Source organism: Salmo salar, chromosome ssa12 (genome assembly GCF_905237065.1).
Source record: "Salmo salar chromosome ssa12, Ssal_v3.1, whole genome shotgun sequence".
Classification (NCBI taxonomy): Eukaryota; Metazoa; Chordata; class Actinopteri; order Salmoniformes; family Salmonidae; genus Salmo; species Salmo salar.
In genome coordinates this window covers 51925606-51951054 of record NC_059453.1, presented here as the reverse complement: position 1 = coordinate 51951054, position 25449 = coordinate 51925606, and the positions used below count along the sequence as shown (strand labels likewise).

Sequence of the window (25449 nt, the reverse complement as noted above, 5' to 3'; positions counted from 1 at the left end):
AATATCCTTAAAACAAGTCAAAATGAGGCTCAGTAGTGTGTGTGGCCTCCACGTGCCTGTATGACCTCCCAACAACGCCTGGGCATGCTCCTGGACAGTCTGTGGTGCAACGTGGCGTTGGTGGATGGAGCGAGACATGATGTCCCAGATGTGCTCAATTGGATTCAGGTCTGGGGAACGGGCGGGCCAGTCCATAGCATCAATGCCTTCCTCTTGCAGGAACTGCTGACAGACTCCAGCCACATGAGGTCTAGCATTGTCTTGCATTAGGAGGAACCCAGGGCCAACCGCACCAGCATATGGTCTCACAAGGGGTCTGAGGATCTCATCTCGGTACCTAATGGCAGTTAGGCTACCTCTGGCGAGCACATGGAGGGCTGTGCGGCCCCCCAAAGAAATGCCACCCCACACCATGACTGACCCACCGCCAAACCGGTCATGCTGGAGGATGTTGCAGGCAGCAGAACGTTCTCCACGGTGTCTCCAGACCCTGTCACGTCTGTCACGTGCTCAGTGTGAACCTGCTTTCATCTGTGAAGAGCACAGGGCGCCAGTGGCGAATTTGCCAATCTTGGTGTTCTCTGGAAAATGCCAAACGTCCTGCACGGTGTTGGGCTGTAAGCACAACCCCCACCTGTGGACGTCGGGCCCTCATGCAGTCTGTTTCTGACCGTTTGAGCAGACACATGCACATTTGTGGCCTGCTGGAGGTCATTTTGCAGGGCTCTGGCAGTGCTTCTCCTGCTCCTCCTTGCACAAAGGCGGAGGTAGCGGTCCTGCTGCTGGGTTGTTGCCCTCCTACGGCCTCCTCCACATCTCCTGATGTACTGGCTTGTCTCCTGGTAGCGGCTCCATGCTCTGGACACTACGCTGACAGACACAGCAAACCTTCTTGCCACAGCTCACATTGATGTGCCATTCTGGATGAGCTGCACTACCTGAGCCACTTGTGTGGGTTGTAGACTCCGTCTCATGCTACCACTAGAGTGAAAGCACCGCCAGCATTCAAAAGTGACCAAAACATCAGCCAGGAAGTATAGGAACTGAGAAGTGGTCTGTGGTCCCCACCTGCAGAACCACTCCTTTATTGGGGGTGTCTTGCTAATTGCCTATAATTTCCACCTGTTGTCTATTCCATTTGCACAACAGCATGTGAAATGTATTGTCAAACAGTGTTGCTTCCTAAGTGGACAGTTTGATTTCACAGAAGTGTGATTGACTTGGAGTTACATTGTGTTAAGTGTTCCCTTTATTTTTTTGAGCAGTGTTTAAAGCTCTTGTAGCGATCCTCACTATATGAAGCATGTTACAATTCCCACACAAATGGAGGAGTCCTATTGGCGCGAAGCGCAAGTAAGGTTTTTGCGTTCTATGCCTCAGCGGGTTCCGTTCATAACACTATTCAAATCAGAGAGGATGGTCGCGGACTAAACTCAGTCTGCTAAGAGGATGGAAGTCTCTTTGTGCAAGTAATGGAATAAATGCAGTCAAAGCCAAGCCCATGTGATATGTTTTTATCTCACCAAATATATGACCCAGAGCATCCACCTATGGCATGATGAGAAGTGAGTGAGGTCAATAGTGCTTTTGTGGAGTTCATTGTAGTATTCATGTGACTAGGATTAAAAAAATTAAAAAAAAAATTGTTACCACTGATGCTGAGCTGACAGATACATATGTACAGAAACACACAAACTGCTTACACACTCCCCCACACACATCTCACGCTCTCCAACATTAGAATCTACATTTAGAGATCATTTACAGATAAAAAAAATGAGTAGATCTCATCCATTCATTTACAGGACCTCGAAAGGGGATACGGTATATCCCAAATTGCACCTTATTCCCTATATAGTGCACTACTTTTGATCAGAGACCTAAAGGTAATGCAGTAAATAGGAAATAGGGTGCCATTTGGGACGCATAGTACGGTACTGCCAAAGCATAATACAAGCAAGCAAATAGCGGTGAACCAGCCCTTCTTGACAGGAAAGAGGAGTCGCATCACATGATCCGACCAACTCCCAAGACTTTCCAGAAGCTTCCTGTGTCCCTCGCAATCAGGTTGTCACACCTTTGTTAATTAGGCACCAAATGGAAGAAAAACAGACTGAAACAGGGAGGAACTACCTGGAATTGCAAACTCATTTTCATCTTCCTTTGCAAAATGTTAAAAAAAAAAAAGTTTGCCGCCGCGTGCCTAATGAACACGACCCAGTACACAGTGTGATGGCACAGACAGAGGTCCTTTTACATGGAGACTAGGAGTGCATCCCAAATGGCACCCAATTCCCTATATAGTGCCCAACATTTGATCAGGGCCCATAAAAAGTATTGCACTATGTAGGGCTCTGGTCAAAAGTAGTGCACTAAGGAATAGGGTGTCACTCAGGACACAATCTAACATACACAATGACTCTTCTGCTTACGGTAAAGCAAACCTGATTAAACTAATCAACAGATGGTCCATTTGATGAAGTCAGAGACTGACACAAATACAGCAATATGAATGAGTCCTTTTCTCCCTGACGTCACAGGACAGTGTTATGTGTGCAACAAGGGTTTTTGTATTTTCTCTGCTGTGATTGGTGATCCCGAGCAAGCACTTCCTGGGGGGGGGGTCACTGGCGCTTGGCCTTGTAGGGTCGCGAGCGTTTCCTGCGGTCTGGTTTCCTCTGTTTGTGTAGACGGCCGATGCTCACTCCCTGACGACGACGCACAGAGATATTCTGCTCCACCAGACTAGCCAACATGCCTGGAGACAGAAGGAGAGCGAGAACTTGTACAATTGGTTCCTGTAAAATTGCCTAGTAAAGATCACATTTTCCACAGGAAATCACATAAAAACACTTGTCAGAGGGGAAGATGTGGAGAGAGTAGTCCACATAATGGTACACTCTCAGGCAGTGTGGGTCCCTGACTGCACAGTAGGGAGGTTCAATATAAAACAGGGATTAGCTAATAAACAGAGAGAATAAGACTGGATGTGTGCATGCATGAAATTCCACCTTTAGTTCTACCAAGGGAAAGAGTTGAGAGGTGACCTTACCTTCTTGGGCCAGCATGGATATGAAGGTACAGATGAACTCGTCATAATTATGGGTCCTTCTCTGGTCATCGATCTGGTCAAAACACAGTTCAACATTTTCATTAACACCCACACAGCTTTGGATTTTTGTGACCAAACTCATTAATCCCACTACTTAGGAACTTGATTAGAATTTATTATAAACCTTGTATTTCTTCCTCTTCTCCACCTCCTCCTTCAAAAACACTTCATAGTTGGCAATGTCCGCCTCCACACATTTGAGCAGAGCAAGCAGCTCCTGCAGGAAAACAAGAGTTAGAGAAGAAATCAACTGGCTGACATTTGGTTATAAACAAACTGTTATATACACAGCAAGTCAACTTGTAGCTCGAATTAGCTACTAGACACAATACTGTGAAAGACGATGAATTTGAAAACAAAAAGACATTCAAAATGAGAGTGGAAAACAAGACAAGAGCTCGAAATAAAAAAGTGAAAAAGGATTGAGGAGCCATAGAATACAGAAATCTCCAGAGATGTTTCTAGCAAGAAGAAAGAAAAAAAAGACTTACTTTAGGAGAGTATTTCTCCCCTGAGGGCTTGTTGCTTCCAACGGTTTCCGTGGAGATGATCTTTTCCTTTCTGGGTTTGACGTCTTTGCTCTCCTCTTTTACCTCCACCGATGGTCCCTCCTTACCATCCTCCTTCACACCTTCCCCCCCTCCTGCTGGGTTGCTCCCTTGCTCTTTGTCTTTTACCTTCTCTGGAGTGCCTGCCTTCTCTCGCTTGGACCCCTCAGGTGGCGTATCAGCTGCACAGGCACAGAAACAACATCTATTGAGCAATAAACCCAAAAATATGAATCATTGCACACTGTATAAAAAACGGTTTTGGAACCAAAAAAAAAAGGGGGAAAAAAAGAGGGGTTCTTAGACAAGTTCAGGAAGTTCCTCCCCGTTTGTCCATTTTCTTTCGTTTAGTTTGTAGTGAATATGTACCAGCTATCAACTCGCCATCAGATTCAGTGGTGTCACCTTCCATACATTTCTGTCTGGCTAATAGGAATGTGCATCTATCCCTTTCGAGACGATTTGATGGACCCCGGGTACCCACATTTCCCACGTCGAATAATGTGAAGCCACAGGGTTCTTCTCACATGCTCTATATCCTTATGTGGGAGCATTGCGAACCGAACCGTAGGTCGGGATTTTATACCTGGTTACATTGAACAACACCGCAGCTTTTCAGCATATTTTGTTATTTCTACAGTTGAAGTCGGAAGTTTACAAACACCTTAGCCAAATACATTTAAACTCAGTATTTCACAATTCCTGACATTTATTTCTAGTAAAAATTCCCTGTCTTAGGTCAGTTAGGATCACCACTTCATTTTAAGAATATGAAATGTCTGAATAATAGTAGAGAGAATGAATTATTTCAGCTTTTAATTCTTTCATCACATTCCCAGTGGGTCAGAAGTTTACATATACTAATTGAGTGTTTGTTAGCATTGCCTTTACATTGTTTAACTTGGGTCAAACGTTTCCGGTAGCCTTCCACAAGCTTCCCACAATAATTTTGATCCATTCCTCCTGACAGAGCTGGTGTAACTGAGTCAGGTTTGAAGGCCTCCTTGCTCGCACACGATTTTTCAGTTCTTCACACAATTTGTCTATAGGATTGAGGTCAGGGCTTTGAATGGCCACTCCAATACCTTGACTTTGTCGTCATTGTAAGCCATTTTGCCCCAACTTTGGATGTATGCTTGAGGTCATTGGCCATTTCGAAGACCCATTTGCGACCAAGCTTTAACTTCCCGACTGATGTCTTGAGATGTTGCTTCAATATATCCACATCATTTTCCTGCCTCATGATGCCATCTATTTTGTGAAGTGCACTAGTCCCTCCTGCAGAAAAGCACCCCCACAACTTGATGCTGCCACCCCCGTGCTTCATGGTTGGGATGGTGTTCTTCGGCTTACAAGACCCCCCCTTTTTACTCCAAACAAAACAATGGTCATTACGGCCAAACCGTTCTATTTCATCAGACCAGAGGACATTTCTAAAAAGTACAATCTTTGTCCCCATGTGAAGTTGCAAACCGTAGTCTGGCTTTATTATGGAGGTTTTGTAGTTGTGGCTTCTTCCTTGCTGAGCGGCCTTTCAGGTTATGTCGATATAGGACTCGTTTTACTGTGAATATAGATACTTTTATACCCGTTTCCTCCAGCATCTTCACAAGGTCCTTGGCTGCTGTTCTGGGATTGATTTACACTTTTCGCACCAAAGTACATTCATCTCTAGGAGACAGAACGAGTCTCCTTCCTGAGCAGTATGACGGTGCTTGGTCCCATGGTGTTTATACTTGCGTACTATTGTTTGTACAGATGAACGTGGTACCTTCAGGCGTTTAGAAATTGCGCCCAAGGATAAACCAGGCTTGTGGAGGTCTACAATATTTTTGGCTGATTTATTTGATTTTCCCATGATGTCAAGCAAAGAGGCACTGAGTTTGAAAGTAGGCCTTGAAATACATCCACAGGTACACCTCCAATTGACTCAAATGATGTCAATTAGCCTATCAGGAGTTTCTAAAGCCATATAATTTTCTAGAATTTTCCAAGCTGTTTAAAGGCACAGTCAACTTAGTGTATGTAAACTTCTGACCCACTGGAATTGTGATACAGTGAATTAAAAAAGTGTTGGAAAAATGATGTGTCATGCACAAAGTAGCTGTCCTAACCGACTTGCCAAAACTATAGTTTGTTAACAAGAAATGTGTGGAGTGGTTGAAAAACTAGTTTTAATGACTCCAACCTAAGTGTATGTAAACTTCCGACTTCAACTGTGCATGGGCTCCGATAGGATTCATGAACGAGACGTTTTAGTGCGATTCGGTTTGATTTGAGAGCGAATCGATGGGATTCGGTTTGATACGATTCGATGGACTAACATTTGTTGCATAAACACATTCATTTTCCATTCTAAATTCAAATCTGCTGCTGATAGAGCTCATGAGTTGGGCCTCTCTGAGCTGGATCTGTCTGAGAGGGCTGTGTGTGTGCGCGCGTGTAAATCACATATGTCTATGGTGTAGGTACTATGTAGGCACCTGAGCTATAAGGGAGACTAGGTACCACCCCACTACCAGATGGGGGAGGACGACGACAATGTAGCCAGTTTTGTGTCGCCCCACTTTGATTCTGAAATCACCACCCACTAATTAACTTGTCATTTTTGCAGATTAAGTGTTTGAGCTAGTAATGCATCAATATTTATTGTTCCCAAATTAGCCATTACATAGCCAATGAATATATAGCACACTTTAGATTTCACCCCCCCCCATTTTGACGGTTTTAACAGTGTGACCTCTTCTCCTCTGCTTCCGCCATGCAGTGCGCAAGTGATTGCTGTCCTCACTATGAAAATTATCAACTTAACGCGGTATATCTAAAAATGACCATATACACTGAGTGTACAAAACATTAGGAACACATGCTCTTTCCATCCCTTATTGATGTCACTTGTTAAATCTACATCAAAAATCTGTGTAGATGAAGGGGAGGAGACAGGTTAAAGAAGGATTTTTAAGCCTTGAGACAATTGAGACATGGATTGTGTATGTATGCCACTCAGAGGGTGAATGGGCAAGACAAAATAAGTGCCTTTAAAAAAAAAAAAAAAACGGGGTATCGTAGCAGGTGCCGGGCACACTGGTTTGTGTCAAGAACTGCAACGCTGCTGGGATTTTCACGCTCAACAGTTTCCCGTGTGTATCAAGAATGGTCCACCACCCAAAGGACATCCAGCCAACTTGACACAACTGTGGGAAGCATTGGAGTCAACATGGGCCAGCATCCCTGTGGAATGCTTTTGACACCTTGAAGAGTCCATGCACCGATGAATTGAGGCTGTTCTGAGGGCAAAAGGGGGGGAGGGGGTTCAACTCAATATTAGGAAGGTGTTCCTAATGTTTTGTACACTCAGTGTATAGTGTTTAAAGCTAAACTACCAAAACTATTGCCGATGATGAACAATCAAAATAAAATCTATTGCCAGCAGGTACAGCCAATGAGAGTTGTCTCCTGTAGCTTACTTCTATTCTGGTAAAACACAATTTAACAGTGCATAGATAACTATAACCTAGCAAATTATATAGGTTGTTACTCAACTAATATCATGCAAGATCAGGAACAGATTGCCTACCTCACGTTGGTCAGCGCATGAAGCTGGGCACAGTGTGCGGTTTGACTAGGCTACCGATACGGCCTGGGGTTGTTCGGCATGCAAAATTAATTGTAGACCAATGACTGTAGACCAATGACTGTCAACACAGTTACATGCAGTTCAACACAAAGATGAGTTATTTTCAGAAGGTAAAAACAAGGTAATATGAGCAAAACATTTTAGTCAACCGGCGATTCGTAACGTTTGAATCGATTTTCTGACTGATGCATGCTACATTTGGATCGGTTTGTGGGCCAATGCACTCGTTTCATTTGAAATCGGGGGCCGGTGTGTATTGGTGAATCGTTACATCCCTACTAGTTAACGCATTGTTCAGCTCTTGCATCTCCAGAGCTGTGTCAGTCTGGTATTAGATTAGTATAATCCAGGTATTAATATGGCTTATGTAATTAGGTTTGAAGGTAAGCAGCTGCTCTTTGATAATTCATTTATGATGATAATCTTAAAATCCAAGTGCCCATGTTCGCTTCCCCACAGGTCCAGTCTCTTACTTTCCCTATCTTGCACACACACATCCTCACCGGGTGGCGGTACAGCATATATAACACCATCCTCCTGTAGGTGCAGCAGGGCAGTGCTGACTGAGGGCCCCAGCTCTCTAACAGCCCTGTTGTGCCTGGCGTCCAGCCTCAGCAGACCCTCATCCTCCCCGAACAGCACACGGGACAGGTGGGACGCCACAGGGCTGGAGGGTCGCGTGGCCGCCTGGGAGCGAGCCGGGGAGCGCAGTGGCGAGTTGAAAGCGCTGCCGATCTCCGAGGCGGTGTCGGTGCTCTCGTTGCTTGGCGTGGGCGAAGGCTGCGAGGTGGCGGTGATCACGATGCCCCCCGTGCGGCCCTCGGTGCGGACCGAGAGGGGCGTGGCCAGAGCGTCCTTCCTCTGGACTTCCTTCTTGAGTTTCTCGGCCAGGACGCTCAGCGCCAGCTTGGTCTCCACGCCACTGCCGCCTACACGGCCCGTACGGGAACGCAGGCCCGCCTTCCGCCTGAACCTAAACACACCAACATGAACATACGAACATTCAAGTCACAGAGGGGAACATTTTGGACTCAATGAAAAATGTGGTATAATGCTTTTTAGTCTGAATAACACCAGCACCTAAGTCCTTTACCACAGGAACTAGAATGGAAAGAGAGAGTGACCACAGGAACTAGAATGTAAAGAGAGAGTGACCACAGAACTAGAATGGAAAGAGAGAGTGACCACAGGAACTAGAATGGAAAGAGAGAGTGACCACAGAACTAGAATGGAAAGAGAGAGTGACCACAGGAACTAGAATGGAAAGAGAGAGTGACCACAGGAACTAGAATGGAAAGAGAGAGTGACCACAGAACTAGAATAACTCTAGTTGTGTGGAGCTGACCTGGTGGGTGTGCCTGCTGCTGTGCCAGTTTCTTCCTCCTCATCGTCATCATCAGAGAAGGGGGGCTGGTTTGCGCCAGGCACCCGGGGACGACCTACCCCTGTCACCCCTGCCGCAAGGTCCTCTTCCTCCTGTCAATCACAGAACAACCAATCATCTACCTTGTCACGGCAAACATATAGTATTGGTCCTTGGGGCCGAATCCTAACTTGAGATGTTTGTACGCAAGTCAAGCCTGTCGTGAAAATCCATCATGCATTGATGCTAATGAGACTTGTGTGTGGAAATTTGAGTTGTGTCACATCGTAACCCATCCCCCTCCTCCTGACCTGCATGGGGGACTTGGCGTAGTTGTGGTTGTCCAGGAAGGCGGGCAGGCGCGGGACGATTAGGGTGGGGCTGTTGACAGGCTGCGTGGTTGGTTTCCCCATGGCCTTCCCCTTGCCTGAGGGGCTCGGTGTCGACTGGGCTGCTGCCTCGTCCACAGAACAGGGGGAGAGACAGTCATGAACATCAGTGGAACTGTTGCAGCTCATCATACCCTGAGACAGGATGAACCCTGAATGGCATCACATTCCCTTCATGGTGCACTACTTTTGACCAGCGCCCATATGGCTATGGTCAAAAATAGTGCACTACATAGGGAAGAGGGTGCCATTTGGGAGACAACGTCTATAAAAAATAATCTACATTGGGGTTGTTGGAGCTGAATGTAATACCTGTGGGAGGAGTCTGCTCGGCCCCCTGTGATGTAACAGGTTGAGGCTCTGCCTCTTCTTTTTTGATAGCAGGGGGCGTGTCCTCTGAGGGGGAGGAATCCTGTTGCTTTCTGTCCTGGACGAGCTCTGGCTGGGTGACCCGGATCAGCTGGAGAACAGGTGACATTCATGTCAAGTCAATCGGACACACGTGGTCTATTGGTCTGGGTGCGTTCGTTTTAGCTTGCCAGGGGCACTGGCTGGGTAGAGTTGGCACATTTTAGACCATTCTATTGATCCTAAAGTCAAATCTCTGCTTAACCAGGACAAAGGGCAAGCTAAAAGAAACACTCGATCAGATACACACACACACACTTTCTCACTGGGCTGTATCAATTGGCTCCTCTGTGTGGGTTTCCTGACCTGCTGTAATCCCTCCAGAACCATCTGTCTGTTCCTCTTGAGGATCTCTAGTTTGGACTCATACTTCACCCTGCGGTCAGGAACCACCGCCATCAGGTTGAAGCGGATATCATGGTATGGCTCTCTGAGAGGTGAGAGAAAGTGTGTGAGTGTGTGTGCGTGCGTAACATCTCATTCAGTGTTACTGAGGCAGGAGATAGGCCTCAGGCTCACCCAGCTGTGGCCAAGCCAATCCTCTCCATGATGACCCGTCGCGCCTTATCCGTCCACTCCTCCTCTTCTCCCCATGGCCCTGAGAGAGAAAGAAAGAGAGAAAGAGAGAGAAGCGGAGGAAGAAATGTTTAGAATTGACTCCCCCCCCCGCTGCTTTCATCTCGAGCCCATGTGGTCACCCTATGGGCCCTGGCCAAGAGTAGTGGACTACATAGGGAATAGAGCACCATTTGAAAATGAGCCACTGTAGTCTCGCAGTATTTCGTCAAGGGTTGTATTGCCACACAGTAGATTAGAGAAGTCATAGTCATGTGCTTTACATGACATTACAGCGCAATGAAGACACTAGGCCAGGGGTTCTTAAAATGTATCAGCGCGAGACCCAAATGAGAAATTCTGTGGTTTCCTGGGACCCAAGCTTACGAAAACATGGACCTATGCGTAACAAACCGGTACATTTAAATTGCCCTTATGCCTAAAACAAGACAAAAACAAATAATTCAATGAAATACCCATATAGAATTGAAGTCAGAAGTTTACATATACTTAGGTTGGAGTCATTAAAACTCGTTTCTCAACCACTCCACAGATTTCTTGTTAACAAACTATAGTTTTGGCAAGTCGGTTAGGACATCTACTTTGTGCATGACACATCATTTTAACAACACTTAATTCACTGTATCACAATTCCAGTGGGTCAGAAGTTTACATTCACTAAGTTGACTGTGCCTTTAAACAGCTTAGAAAAATGTCATGGCTTTAGAAGCTTCTGACAGGCTAATTGACATCATTTGAGTCAATTGGAGGTGTACCTGTAGATGTAATTCAAGGCCTACCTTCAAACTCGACTTCAACTGTAAATAGTCATTCATGTTTATTTTCCCCCCTTTAAAAACACTCCTACATATGTGTCTAGGCTGGAACTGTTGCTGTTAAAATACAACAAAAAATATTCTGAACTGGAATGAACTGATTGATCACATCACACAGATGTAGACCAGAAAACAAACATACAAACAGAGGTGTGTGGCTGGTTGTAGTTTTCAACAAGCAGGTCTATTCTGGGCTCCGTTTTTGACAGTGCAACTCACAAGTCATACTCAGCATTGAGTCCGTTTCTGTACTTGTTTTTTTAAGGACGCCAGATTTGAGAACCCTGACTCACATAGGTATGTGGTGCCAAACTGGATCAAGACATCTTCTGCCTGACTGAGAAAGCAGTAGACCGATTCCTGCTGTAGATGAGCAACCCAGAACTGTGCGTGTTTGCCTCAAAAAGCATCTTGCTTTAAATCAGTTAATTCCAGAATCAAAATGATTACTTGTATTTTAACAGAACAGTTTCAACTTAACTTGCTTTCAACAATAATTTCTACAGTAAGATGTACAGTAGTCCTGATAATTTTTCATCTTCATCTGTACTGCTACTTAGGGTTGCAGTAGCTAGCAAGTTTGCTTTGGCTAACGTTAGCTAGCTAGCTATTAGCTGTGTCCAAGGGGATTGTTTGAAAGAGAAACTGACATTGACTACTATGAAAGATAGTACTCCCTAATTTCTGCTTGTTATAAAATGACAATGCCTTGCTAGCTGACTTACTTTTCCCACTGTCGAAGCACTGTTTCCTGAAGCATTCTGCCCCATTCTGAAATAACTCCCTGGGCTCCTCGTTATTTCTCAAAGTTTGTATGAAACCAAGAGAGAGAAACTCATCACTGTATTTGCATTTCATGACAATTGCGCTCAGTCAAAACTTGTGGATAGCTTGAGTCCATTTGATGACAGCGGTGAGTGATGGCGAGTGGGAATGACAAGTCAGTGGCTGACAGCGCATCATCTACTGCTGAATGACAGCAGCGTGATCTTCAATAAAACTGCAGAAAAAAGATTGGGTGAACTGCAAAGCACACGGGCATCTCCCTCCCACTCACACAGCTGCCAAACTGAGCAGAGAGCGCAGTTGCACTTAACCAAATCAATTCCAGTAATTTAATAAAATAATTATACATTTACTCAGGACAAATCGTGAGCCGCAATTAACAGGTCCGCAACCCACTTTAGGTCGTGACCCATACTTTAAGGCTGCGCTAGGCTGTCTCAACGTGAGTGAGCAGTACTACGCTGCTTCCCTTAGTCCATCACAGTGTGCAGTCTCACCATGGTCAATGGGGTATGCCTTGAGGCCGTCTAACTCAAACAGTCGGTCTTTGATGGGCACGTAGCTGACAAAGTGGAACGCTTCCATGGTCCTCACGGCACTAATCCCATTCTGCTTCTCCGGCAGGTGCCTGGGCTCCGGTCTCCATGGAAACAAGAGAAGGAAGAATCAATCATGGGTGGCAGTCACATTTGTACAAATCAGGGTTGTATTCATTAGTGCACAACGTAGAAAATGTTTTTGCAACAGCAAATGAAAACAACTGTTTCTAATTGGAGAATTTCAGGTAGGTACCTCTGTTTCAGCCTGTTTTTTATGTGCCTACTGAATAAAACCTAGTTGTAGGAAGGGGCATACTCAATAGGGAGGTACAAACGCAGCAGCACCTCCTACCTGGCATGGCTGTTGTGTGCTTTGGCCAGCTCTGGGGCATTTCCAATGGCGTAGCCTTTACTCTGAAAGAACACAAAAGAATGCAATGTAAAATTTGATTATAATCATAACACCACAGCAGAAATTGGAGAGGTAGGAGTGCGTGTGTGTCCTCACCTCTGGACCGAAGCCTTTAGTGAAGGTCTTCATGCGACTGAGGGTAGTGCCCAACTCAACCCCACTACAGTTCAGGAGCACGCTCAGAAGTGCATGGGTGGCGCAGGAGTTGGGGATCAGCTGGGCACAGAAAAAATATATAACCGTGTAAAGGAAGTCAATGACAGAAAGAAGAGAAAAACAATGCCTTCCTCTGACACAGTAGGAAATGACGGAATGCACCACATTCTGACAACAATATAGCCTCCCTGCATGCAAATCACTATTACTGCAAACTGACTGGCCTGAATCTTATAGTCAAGGATTAAAACAGACTCACCTGGTGGGCAAAGAACATGTCATTAACAATGTCATCATCAATGACAGAGGTCTCATCCACCAAGGTGGAGACTTTCCTCCTAGACCTTCGCTCCTCAATCCACTTGAACAGGAAGATGAAGCCATAGACAGGACTGGGGGGGACGGGACAAGAGTCAAGGAAATCAGAAAGCTGTCCACATATATTTGGGTTTATACACTAGTAGGCCTAGGCTATATATACACACAGTGGGCTGTATATATAGTGAGGCTTTCAGAGAGTTTGACAGTGGCTTGATGACCATTGCTTTATACCTTGGACACTTGCTTTGTAGGTCGTATATCTCCTCCACCTGAACCCCCTTCACGCCTACATTACAAAACACACATGCAAAATACACAAAGGGATACTCAAACTATATGGTGCTCACACTTATCCAGTACAGGTTTACTTTATTAGCCAACCTGTCAAATCAACTCACCAAAATCCTCCACCAAGAGCGTGAATAGCCCTGCACAGGCCATAAGAAAACACGTTAATTGAAAATGTAACAATGGCATCGATCATACAAACAGAAACATTGTAGGTAATTCCTCCTGCTGGTGCAACTAATGAACAATGTAACGTTATAGTACTAACTAGTGTGGAATTGATATATTATAAGCTACAGTAGCTAGCTAACTTATAGCCCTGCGTATAAATCTATATAACGTAATTTGCTATTACATGTATTGTGTTCACTGGCAGTAAAACATTGAGACGATCAAACATTCTGATTGCAGATTAGATTATATCTAACAAAGAATTGTTCGCTAACGTTAGCAGCTAACGCATTAGCTTCTTACCCGGGTCACTCTCGAGTTCCAGCCACCCTTTATTCATTTTTGTATGCAATTACAGTCCATCGACATTTGGCTAAGTACTGAGCCAGTCCATATTCCCATAACCACTACAAAAGTTTTACATAATTAGCTAACGGAACGAAGACATTCATTTATAACACAAAAGAACGACAGATTGGACGCTTTAATTGCACGTAATTTATGTGCGACTTCGATATGGTCGAATTCAAGACTACTATTCTTCTTCGATTAGGTTTAACGGGCGGTTGGCATCCAATAAAATGTTGCATTACCGCCACCTACTAGACTGGAGTATAACTCCCTTATACTTTGCATATAAAAAAAAAAGTTTCCCCCCCCCAAAAAACAAAAAATACAACAAATACCCTACCATCTAACAGTACACTCCTCCCAAAAATTATAATAAATACCATACTCCACTATTTAAATATATTTAGTCCTACTTAAGGCCAACAGTCTGAAAGGATGGGACGCCACCCCTTATCACACCCTGTAACTGATGTCAAATCACATTTTATTGGTCACATACACATGTTTAGCAGATGTTATTGCGGGTGTAGCGAAATGATTTCAGTAAGATTGGATTTTTGGATATCTAGCACAAATTCCTCTCTGCAGCTGCCACCACAACCTCTATTTTCTGCGACTTACGTTCCATCCTGCTGTACAGTTGATAACCATCACTATAAATGGAAAAAGAAAAAAATCCAATCTTACTGAAACATAGATCACTTGTTGGCCTATCCCTCTGTACTGGTACAGGTCTACTACTCACACCACTCCTCTCACGATCCCTCCCCCTTTATTTAACTAGGCAAGTCAGTTAAGAACAAATTCTTATTTACAATGACGGCCTACCAAAAGGCAAATGGTCTCCTGCCCTGGCTGGGATTAAAAATTAAAAATAAAATACAGGACAAAAAACACACACATCATGACGAGAAAACACAACACTACTTAAAGAGAGACCCAAGACAACATAGCATGGTAGCAATACAACATAGTAGCAGCACAAAATATGGTACAAACATTTTTTGGGCACAGACAACAGCACAAGAAGGTAGAAACAACAATACATCACACAAAGCAGCCACAACTGTCAGTAAGAATGTCCATGATTGAGTCTTTGAATGAAGGGATTGAGATAAAACTGTCCCGTTTGAGTGTTTCTTGAAGCTCGTTCCAGTTTCTAGCTGCAGCAAACTGAAAGAGGAGCGACCCAGGGATGTGTGTGCATTTGGGACCTTGAACAGAATATAACTGGCAGAAACGGGTGTTGTATGTGGAGGATGAGGGCTGCAGTTGATATCTCAGAAAGGGGGGGGAGTGAGACTTGCGACAGCTATACAGAGATGACCAGTTTACAGAGGAGTATAGAGTGCAGTGATGTGTCCTATAAGGAGCATTGGTGTCAAATCTGTTGGCCGAATGGTAAAGAACATCTACCCGCTCGAGAGCACCCTTACCTGCCGATCTATAAATTATGTCTCCGTAATCTAGCATGGGTAGGATGGTCATCTGAATCAGGGTTAGTTTGGCACCTGGGGTGAAAGAGGAGCTATTACGATAGAGGAAACCAAGTCTAGATTTAACTTTAGCCTGCAGCTTTGACATGTGCTGAGAAAAGGACAGTGTACCGTCTAGCCATACTCCCAAGTACTTGTATGAGGTGAATACCTCAAGCTCTAAACCCTCAGAGGTAGTAATCACACCTGTGGGGAGAGGGGCATTCTTCTTACCAAACCACATGACCTTTGTTTTGGAGGTCAAGGGTAGAGAAAGCTTGTTGGACACTAATAAAGCTTTGTTGTAGAGCATTTAACACAAAATCCAGGGAGGGGCCAACTGAGTATAAGATCATATGTATATAAATGGATGAGAGAGCTTCTGCCTGAGCTATGTTGTTGATGTAAATTAAGAAGAGTGTAGGGCCTAGGATCGAGCCTTAGGGTACTCCCTTGGTGACAGGCAGTGGCTGAGACAGAAGATTTTCAGACTTTATACACTGCACTCTTTGAGAGTGGTAGTTAGCAAACCAGGCCAAAGATCCCTCAGACACCAATACTCCTTAGCTGGCTCACAAGATTGAAATGGTTTACCAGATCAAAAGCTTTGGCCAAGTTAATAAAAATAGCAGAACAACATTGCTTAGAATAAAGGGCAATGGTGACATCATTGAGGACCTTTAAGGTTGCAGTGACACATCCATAACCTGAGTGGAGACCAGATTGCATACCCAAGAGAATATAGACATCAAGAAAGCCAGTCAGTTGATTATTAACAAGTTTTTCCAACACTTTTGATAAACAGGGCAAAATAGAAATAGGATCAGATTTATCTCCCCCTTTAAATAAAGTACAAACTGTGGCTGCCTTCCAAGAAATGGGAACCTCCCCAGAAAGACGAGACAGGTTAAAAAGGTTGGAGATAGGCTTGGCTATGATAGGGGCAGCAACCTTAAAGAAGAAAGAGTCTGACCTTTTTGGGTCAAGTTTAAGGAGCTCCTTTAGCACCTCAGACTCAGTGACTGCCTGCAGGGAGAAACTTTGTAGCGGGGCAGGGGAAAAATACAGAAAAGCATCAGGGATAGTCGCATTAGAAGGGATGGGAGATGAGGAAATGTTGGACTGGCAAGGAGGCATGGCTGAGTCAAATAGGAATCCTGACTTAATGAAGTGGTGATTAAAGAGCTCAGCCATGTGCCTCTTGTCAGTAACAACCACATCAAGGGTTTATTCTCCAGGTCTTTAACCGTTTTCCAGAACTTCTTGGGGTTAGACCCACAAAGAGAGAACTGCTCCTTAAAGTAACTAACTTTTGCCTTCCGGATAGCCTGAGTGCGCTTATTTTTCATTTGCCTGAACGAGAGCCAGTCAGCCTGAGTATGCGTGTGCCGAGCGTTTCGCCAAATGCAATTCTTGAGGTGGAGTAACTCTGCAAGATCACGGTCGAACCAGGAGCTGAACCTGTTTTTAATTCTCATTTTCTTTATGGGGGCGTGTTTGTTAACAACACCACTGAAAATATCAAAAAAGAAGGTCCAAGCATCTTCGACAGAGGGGATCAAGTTGATTCTATACCATTTTACAGAGGCCAGTTCATGAAGGAAGGCTTGCTCATTAAAGTTTTTTAGCAAACGTCTATGACAAATCAGGACAGGTCGTTTCACTGAGCAGGCATTACGAACACAGGCTGTAAAACAGTGATCACTAAGGTCATTACAGAAAACACCAGACTGATACCTATTTATTTGTGAGGATAACGTCGAGGAGAGTAGCCTTTTCTGAGTGTTTGGAGTCATACCTTGTGGGATTGGTAATAATCTGAGAAAGGTTTAGAGAGTCCCATTGCTTTAGGACTTGGTCAGGTGGTTTAAGCATGTCCCAGTTTAGGTCACCTAGCAGGACAAATTCAGACTTAGTGTAAGGGGCCAGGACCCATCTTACTCTACTTTCTTCACTGCCTCAGCATATGACAACTTCTGCACTACTCTAACCCTGGAAACCTCAACCTGCCTCTCTCGCACCCCTGGGCACCCCCACAATTAACACAAACCACCACTGTCCCCAATTCTACACATTCATTTGTCTCATGCCCTTCTGCACACTTCTCACACATAGGAACCTCCCTCCTACACACTACTGCCACATACGCTTGACACCTGTAACAACGTAATGTAGTCGGCATAAAAGCTCATACAGGAAAACTTATATATCCTAACATCACTTTGACGGGCAAAGACTCAACATCAAAACTCAAAAGAACAGACAATGACTCTTCTGTTTCTCCACTCACGTCACCCTGTCTGCGTCGCACCAAACGACGAGCATCACAACCCCCGGGAATCTTCCCCTTCAGTTGTTCAGCTTTCACATTTACCGCAACCCCAGTAATCACTTCTTTCAATGGCGCCCTTTTCTTGAGAACAAAACAATTCACATATCTTGGCCCCATTTGTTTAACACGGGGCGCCTGCTCTCTCTGACCAGCAGAAACACATACAATTAACACAATACCACTTCTGGTTACACTCACCGATTCCACAACTCTGAAACAGCACAGCACCCACCATGAAACGTCAAACGGATCAGCCAAAAGTCAAAAGTCCACTTTTTCCAAAAACTTCACTCCTACGATCACAGACTCATCTTTATCCTGACCCTCGGTGCAAGACCCGGGCTCCAAGAACTTCACCACACCTACCACCTCCGATACATCGCCCTCATTCACTTATATTTCTCCTCCTTGTCTTCAACTCCCTCTGCTTACACTTTCTACCATTCTTCTCTACCTCTACACCTCTACACCTCTACACCTCCTCCGTATTCCAAGTATAACGCTCCTTATGAGAATACTGCACTTCTGCATTACACATTGTTCTTGCCTTGTCAAGGGACGCCATTTAACCGGCTGACAATCTTCTTACAATCAACACGAACCCCTCAGGATGTAGCGTTCAACAGTGCATTCCACTTGTCACCGCACAGCTCCGTATCAACCTCAAGACTACACCAGCAGATGGTGCCATAACATACTTTGTCGTGATGTTCATTAATAGAACAATTACATGCTCTAATGTATATGCTATTAACTTAATGATTTAGTGTTGGCGAGTACAGCATAATCTAAAATCAAATATGATTTTTTTACCTTTCCCGATAGCAGTTTTTGGCTTCTTTTAAACCGTTTGTCATTCGAGTGTGCCTTCGGGAACCGACTTCTAGCGAGTTGTTTTTCCATCTGTGCTGGGGAACCGTGTTACTGTTACCCTTGAAGAAACAGTGAGGGGGAAATAAAAAAAAATACAGTTTGTATAAAATAATGTATTAACCATAAGCATATCATCAATTCGATTTCCTAAGGGAATGCAAAATGTAAGTACATAGTTTGACAACTTTTCGATTCGAACTTCATTTTAGTTTCAGGTTAACCATGTTACATAAGGGGATTTCTTGATTAGCCATCCTCTGGACAATAGACGTTGGCTGAAAACAGCGAATGTATGGTAACATGACGCTAGCTCACTAACAACAACAAGCTAGCTAGCTGCTCAAACACGCACGGGCTAGCTAACGTTAGCAGGCTGTATTTGGTACGACTCGTTTGTTCATTTTTATGGAACTCGTTGAACGTCAGCTAGCTAACTGGTGTTAGCTAACTAATTGTGACAAATTAGCTAAGCTAGCTAGCGTAAAATACATTATCTTGGATTGTGATCTGTTTATAGCCAGACATGTAGCATGCTACGTTAGCAACAGCATCTCTTAGCAATATTTCATCTCAGATGTGCGTTTTAATAAGCCAACCTCTCAATATCCGGCTAGTTAGCGTGCTAATAACAGTAGCTATTATGTTGATTTTCGCGAGTTAATAATGACATATCTGACGATGGGCACAAGGTAGAAAACAACAAGTAACTTTAAGCCAGCTAGGTATTTGCTAATGATGCGCCCCTATTCTAGCTAGTTAGCTACCCGTTTATGGTTCCACGTGATGGCTACATACAGAAGCTAGAGTTGGTTGTTATCTCTTGCATTTAGCATTTTATGTAACACACTGCGCTATAATTGCTCAATTGTGTGTGTGTGTGTGTGTGTGTGTGTGTGTGACAGAGAGGGATTGACAGTCAGAGGTTAATGTTGGCATCCATATTATATTGATTAGCAGGAATATTGCCATTGTTGTTTGGAAACAAAATCTCAGGCTCAGATATATTCCTTAACTGTCTTTTCCATGTTTAATGTAGTGCAATACCAAAAATGTGACATCTTGTTTTTTCTTCTCCGAAATTCAAGTAACACAAAAGTTTCACACCAAGGTGCAACAACATCTTTATGTCCTATGATTTAACATTTGACACATTGAAATGTCAACAGAGTGTAAAAATATACAGGGGTTGATATTGATTTGCCCTTGGGAGTTTTGATATGCAGGTGAGAAGAGGTATATCATCAACATGCTGCTCAGTGTAGTGGTCATACAGTTAATATTTTTATCAGCATGAGTGTGTTAATATTTGATGCAGGACATGCATGTGGGTCGTTTCATGTCATTTCAGAAAGCCATGACACCCACCATCTCAGATTGTTCTGAAATCGTTTCTGTAGTTAGAATCAGATAAGATTAGCATTCCTGCAACATTATTTTGATCTCTGAGAAATTAAGCTAATTGATTGCACCCAAATTGACCATCTTAAATGAATAGGATTCATATATCTCTATATATTTTTTCTAACGGTGAATAAGACGAGGAATCCAAAGAAATGGTCAAACGCCACCCACAGACCCCCCCACGACAATCCCAACCCAACATCAGTATCAGTTCTCTATATCTGATAAGTATTACAGGCTGACAACACCGCTCGCGTCGCAAAATAGAAATTTAGATTATTCAATTATTGCACCCACACTGCTAAAATAGAAGTCAGTTCTATTTCTGATGCAGATCGCGCTGCAAGTCCTGCCTTTCCCATCTCCTCATTCGTTTATAGAAGCACGTACCCACGTGCCATCTCCTCATTGGTTATACCCACGTGGGTGACTGAAAGACGAACGAGGTCGGTGGCGGTAATGCACCTCATTTATGAAAATGGCCAATCGCAATATAAAGTCAAGTGAAGAAAAGGCCTAGAAGGAGGAGAGATGACTAGAAACGATTCGGTTGACCGTTTTATGTGTGGATTAATTGTCAGAGTAGAGGACCTTGTAGATTTCAGGTAAAATAACAACTCAATGTTTATATCCCAGGACAAATTAGCTAGCAACAGCAAGCTGGCTAAATAGGACAAATTAGCTAGCAAGTGCAAGCTAACTAGCTAAATTGCCATACATGTTTAATGCTTTTCGGTCTGTCCCCAAATTAATGTAATTGGTTCAGAGTTTGTTTTGATATCTTAACCTGCGTGTCGTGATCGCGTTTGGTGTGGGGGGACAAAATAAATGTATGCACGATGGCACACGTGCACAGCCGGTTTGGGTTCCGTGTTATGGAGCTGCGGCTCAGATTGCCTCTTCATGCAATGTAATGTATTCTCAGTGACTTTTGTGGGTCCCCCGTTCAGAGAAATTAGTCATTGAAGTTTAGGTTTATGTCCCATCCTACATCTTGATATTACCAGGTTCTGACCACTGCTGTTCCTGCTGACAAGGCTGTATTTCCGCTGCAGTCATTTATGTGGCGTCGAGCCACTGCAAAATCGCCACCATGCCCAAAAAATATGGAACACGAAAAAAATATTCTACCAAGGCGCACTGAAGATGATAAAACAGTCCACATTTAATTTTCCTCTGCAAACAAAACTACTAATGAATAGAAAAATCAGACTACCCCATAGTAGATAGTCGGCTTGGATTCCAAATTTCCATTCCTTATTTATTTCTCAACGTCTAAATAGGCCCAGAGTTAACAGCTGCAACCTTGGGGTAAACCACCACCCAACCTCAAAATAATTTTTGGGGAGTGACTTAAATTGTGATGAGACAAACTACATTTTTAGTTGAGCAAGAGTAGTGGCAACCAGGGAAAGTGTTGGAGGGAAAAATGGTGACATGAAGTGGGTTCTGTGACAACTACAGACGAGGCATATTACCCCAAGTTACCCTAACAGATAGGCCTACATATAGTCACTGTGTTTAAGTTTTTGGGGACATACAATTCAACGGTAGTATGCTAACTAGGTAAGTACCCAATTTGGGATCTATCTAATGATTAGCCCAATAGGGTAAGTGCAGATAGGCTGAAGCATGGGGTTGCCTACTGTATTTATTTATAGCCACTATGCTGCATCAGTTGGTCCTCGGGTGATTATGCTTATTGCTAATAGCATACCTGCTAATATAGGCTATATGCATGGACCAATATGTCAAATTAATTTTACCAATATATTATTGGACCCATTTCTGGAGGTGGAAATTATATTTTAAAAGGTGTCAGTATAATTTTATTTTCATACAATTTGGAGTAGTAAGTCACCAGAACTCAGCTTCTCAGTCTCTCATTACCTTTTCCCCTCACTGCTACACATTTTTCCAAAGGAAACACCGGGACAAGGTCTGACAGCAACCCATGCTTTGGCTTTGTTTACCTGGTGGAGTGCTGCAGAGATGGTTGTCTTAATGGAAAATTCTCCCATCTCCACAAAAGAACTCTGGAGCTCTGTCAGAGTGACCATCGGGTTCTTGGTCACCTCCCTTCTTGCTAAGTTTGTCCGGGCGGCCAGCTCTAGGAAGAGTCTTGGTGGTTCAAACTTCTCCCATTTAAGAATGATGGAGGCCACTGTGTTCTTGGGGACCTTCAATGCTGCATACGTTTTTTGCTACCTTTCCCCAGATCTGTGCCTCGACACAATCCTGAATCGGCGCTCTACGGACAATTCCTTCTATCTTATGGCTTGGTTTTTGCTCAGACATGCACTGTCAACTATGGGACCTTATATAGACAGGTGTGTGCCTTTCCAAATCATGTCCAATCAATTGAATTTACCACAGGTGGACTCCAATCAAGTCGTAGAAACATCTCAAGGATGATCAATGGAGTCTCATAGCAAACGGTCTGACTACTTATGTAAATAAGGTATTTCTGTTGCCAAGCTTTCTGGTCCACACATTATGAGAGACATGACATGAGAGAGCTCATTTCTAGCTTTGTAGCACGCTCTGCATCTACAGTTGAAGTCGGAAGTTTACATACACTTAGTTTGGAGTCATTAAAACTTGTTTTTCAACCACTCCACAAATTTGTTGTTAACAAACTATAGTTTTGGCAAGTCGGTTAGGACATCTACTTTGTGCATGACACAAGTAATTTTTCCAACAATTGTTTACAGACAGATTATTTCACTTATAATTCACTGTATCACAATTCCAGTTGGTCAGAAGTTTACATACACTAAGTTGACTTTGCCTTTAAACACCTTGGAAAATTCCAGAAAATTATGTCATGGCTTTTGGCTAATTGACAACATTTGAGTCAATTGGAGGTGTACCTGTGGATGTATTTCAAGGCCTACCTTCACACTCAGTGCCTCTTTGCTTGACATCATGGGGAAATCAAAAGAAATCAGCCAAGACCTCTGTCTCCTAGAGATTAACGTGCTTTGGTGCGAAAAGTGCAAATCAATCCCAGAACAACAGCAAAGGACCTTGTGAAGATGCTGGAGGAAACGGGTACAAAAGTATCTATATCCACAGTAAAACGAGTCCTATATCGACATAATCTGAAAGGCCGCTCAGCAAGGAAGAAGCCACTGCTCCAAAATCGCCATAAAAAAGCCAGACTACGGTTTGCAACTGCACATGGGGACAAAGATTGTACTTTTTGGAGAAATGTCCTCTGGTCTGATGACACAGAAATAGAACTGTTTGGCCATAATGACTATCGTTAAGTTTGGAGGAAAAAATAGGGAGGCTTGCAAGCCGAAGAACACCATCCCAACTGGGGTGGCAGCGTCATGTTGTGGGGGTGCTTTGCTGCAGGAAGGACTAGTGCACTTAACAAAATTGATGGCATCATGAGGCAGGAAAATTATGTGGATATATTAAAGCAACATCTCAAGATATCAGTCAGGAAGTTAGTTTGGTCACAAATTAGTCTTCCAAATGGACAATGACCCCAAGCATACTTCCAAAGTTGTGGCAAAATGGCTTAAGGATATTGGAGTGGCCATCACAAAGCCCTGACCTCAGTCCTATAGAAAATATGTTGGCAGAACTGAAAAAGCATGTGCGAGCAAGGAGGCCTACAAACCTGACTTAGTTACACCAGCTCTGTCAGGAGGAATGGGCCAAAATTCACCCAACTTATTGTGGGAAGCTTGTGGAAGGCTACCTGAACCGTTTGACCCAAGTTAAACGATTTAAAGGCAATGCTACCAAATACTAATTGAGTGTATGTAAACTTCTGACCCACTGGGAATGTGATGAAAGAAATAAAAGCTGAAATAAATAATTCTCTCTACTATTATTCTGACATTTCACGTTCTTAAAATGAAGTGGTGATCCTAACTGACATAAGACAGGGAATTTTTACTAGGATTAAATGTCAGGAATTGTGAAAAACTGAGTTTAAATGTATTTGGCTAAGGTGTATGTAAACTTCCGACTTCAACTGTATGTCATTAATAGGAGAACAGTAGGCAGTGAGAGAGAATGTTTCTTCACCATTGGGTACGACATCCCTTCTCCTAAAAGTGTGCACTTGCACACATCTCCCCCTCAGATTGAAAGTCATAGGATCGGTGTAAGCGATGGCTGAAGGGAGTTTCTACAATTTGTTAAATTCTTGACGTGCCCACTTGGGAGAATGGGGACGCAGCCTCTGTCTGCCAGTGTGGGAGGCGGGGGGGGGTTTGTGACACTCAGACCTGACCGTCGTTGCATAACCATCTGAAGGAACAGTGTACAGGCCTTTGTATGAGGTGAGAGAAAACGGGAGCGACGACTATAGTCTGTGTGTCTTGGGTTAGCCTATATATCCTGCTGTTTAACACAGTCTGTCTGAGTTGCAAAGGCCTGTTATGTAACTGAGGTCTTATGTAATTGGCCAGCTCGCTCACACTCTTGCCGCCTCGCTCGCTCACACTCTTGCCGCCTCGCTCGCTCACACATATTCACACATACTCACACACTCACACTTTGACACACACTCACAGAGCTTCCTTTCCTCTTTTTCTCTCTGACACTTTGAGAATGCCTTAGGAAAGACGAAGTTAAAGCAACCCACCAAGCAACGACAGTTTGTTTTACTGTACTGCTTTATTTCATGCATCCCTCTGTCATAGATGATGAATGTACAAAATTAATCGATTTATTGATGAAAATAACCAGCCTGTTTTACCCAACATAGTAATTTCATACCCTAGATCAAACTCTCCCCACTTTGCCAAGCTGAAAGGGATAGTTCACCAGAATTCCAAAATGACATGTGCATTTCCATGTAAAAAGACCCATGAGCACCAACATGTGAAGTTCATAGGAGCATATCAAATGAAAGCTAAGAGTCTATTTATATATATTTTGAAATCACGGCATATACATTTTTCCACCGTTTTCCATCCTAAATTTTTTTTATTTCTGGTCAAACAGATGGAAAAGTGGTCTTAGAAAACAACTACCAGAATAAAAGTATTTTAAAGGTATTAGAAATAGATCAAAACAAAATAATGTTGATGTGAAGACCCCTGACAACTAATATCAACACTTATATTTAGTTCTGGAAGTTGAAGAAACATTGCCTTGTGCCTTGAAATGCCGTTACCAAAAACCCACGTCCTCATGACGAGGGAAGATAATGAACGTTCACAGAAGTAACAAGTACAGGTAGCCCTATCAATTAGTTAGTGTTTTTACTGATATCAATTTTGTTTATTAATGAAGTGAATAAAACTCAAAATTCAGTTATTTCAGAAAAATTTGTCACGGAATTTCTACAATTGAATTGATTACATTGGGAAACCATAGTAGTCACAAACCACAGTTGGGTTCACAAGTTTGGACAGTAGAGCAGTGTTTCCCAACCCTGGTCCTCCAGTACCCCCAACAGCACAGTTTCATAGTATCCCTTGACATACACACCTCATTCAACTCATTGAAGGCTTGCTGATTAGTTGA

General features: G+C 43.5%; 2 protein-coding genes across 4 annotated transcripts in view; one reads left to right on the top strand and one right to left on the bottom strand.

Moving 5' to 3' along the window:
• Window positions 1–1499: 1499 nt before the first annotated feature.
• On the bottom strand, window positions 1500–18754 carry bap1 (BRCA1 associated deubiquitinase 1). Of its 3 annotated transcripts, none has more exons than XM_045691458.1 (17): window positions 18493–18754; window positions 13461–13490; window positions 13294–13348; window positions 13001–13133; window positions 12682–12801; window positions 12526–12587; window positions 12132–12274; window positions 9977–10055; window positions 9764–9887; window positions 9362–9509; window positions 8972–9123; window positions 8643–8773; window positions 7801–8270; window positions 3604–3842; window positions 3237–3329; window positions 3053–3125; window positions 1500–2758 (listed from the first exon to the last, which is right to left on the bottom strand). In XM_045691458.1, exons 4-17 carry the CDS (start codon window positions 13016–13018, stop codon window positions 2625–2627), a joined length of 1986 nt encoding a protein of 661 aa, XP_045547414.1. In that variant the 5' UTR covers window positions 13019–13133; window positions 13294–13348; window positions 13461–13490; window positions 18493–18754; the 3' UTR covers window positions 1500–2624. The 3 variants fall into 3 exon arrangements, with proteins under 3 accessions (XP_045547414.1, XP_013987477.2, XP_013987478.2); XM_014132002.2 differs by lacking the exon at window positions 18493–18754 and adding an exon at window positions 13825–14112; XM_014132003.2 differs by lacking the exon at window positions 18493–18754 and adding an exon at window positions 13825–14110 and having other exon boundaries at window positions 8972–9114.
• The window catches only part of rad54l2 (RAD54 like 2), a 38798-nt gene continuing 31853 nt past the window's right edge, over window positions 18505–25449 (top strand). The window contains exon 1 of the mRNA XM_014132005.2: window positions 18505–18716. The gene's annotated coding sequence lies outside the window, so the exon portion shown is untranslated. The remainder of the gene's footprint in view (window positions 18717–25449) is intronic.

Bases quoted from the DNA above. Each gene is read 5' to 3' on its own strand.
- bap1 (XM_014132002.2), bottom strand. From the start codon at position 13,861: ATGAATAAAGGGTGGCTGGAACTCGAGAGTGACCCGG. The intron at 13,349-13,460 runs GTGAGTTGATTT...TTTGTAATGTAG, and splicing joins GCTCTTGGTGGAGGATTTTG to GCGTGAAGGGGGTTCAGGTG. The intron at 10,056-12,131 runs GTGAGACTGCAC...TTTCTCTCTCAG, and splicing joins GGCATACCCCATTGACCATG to GGCCATGGGGAGAAGAGGAG.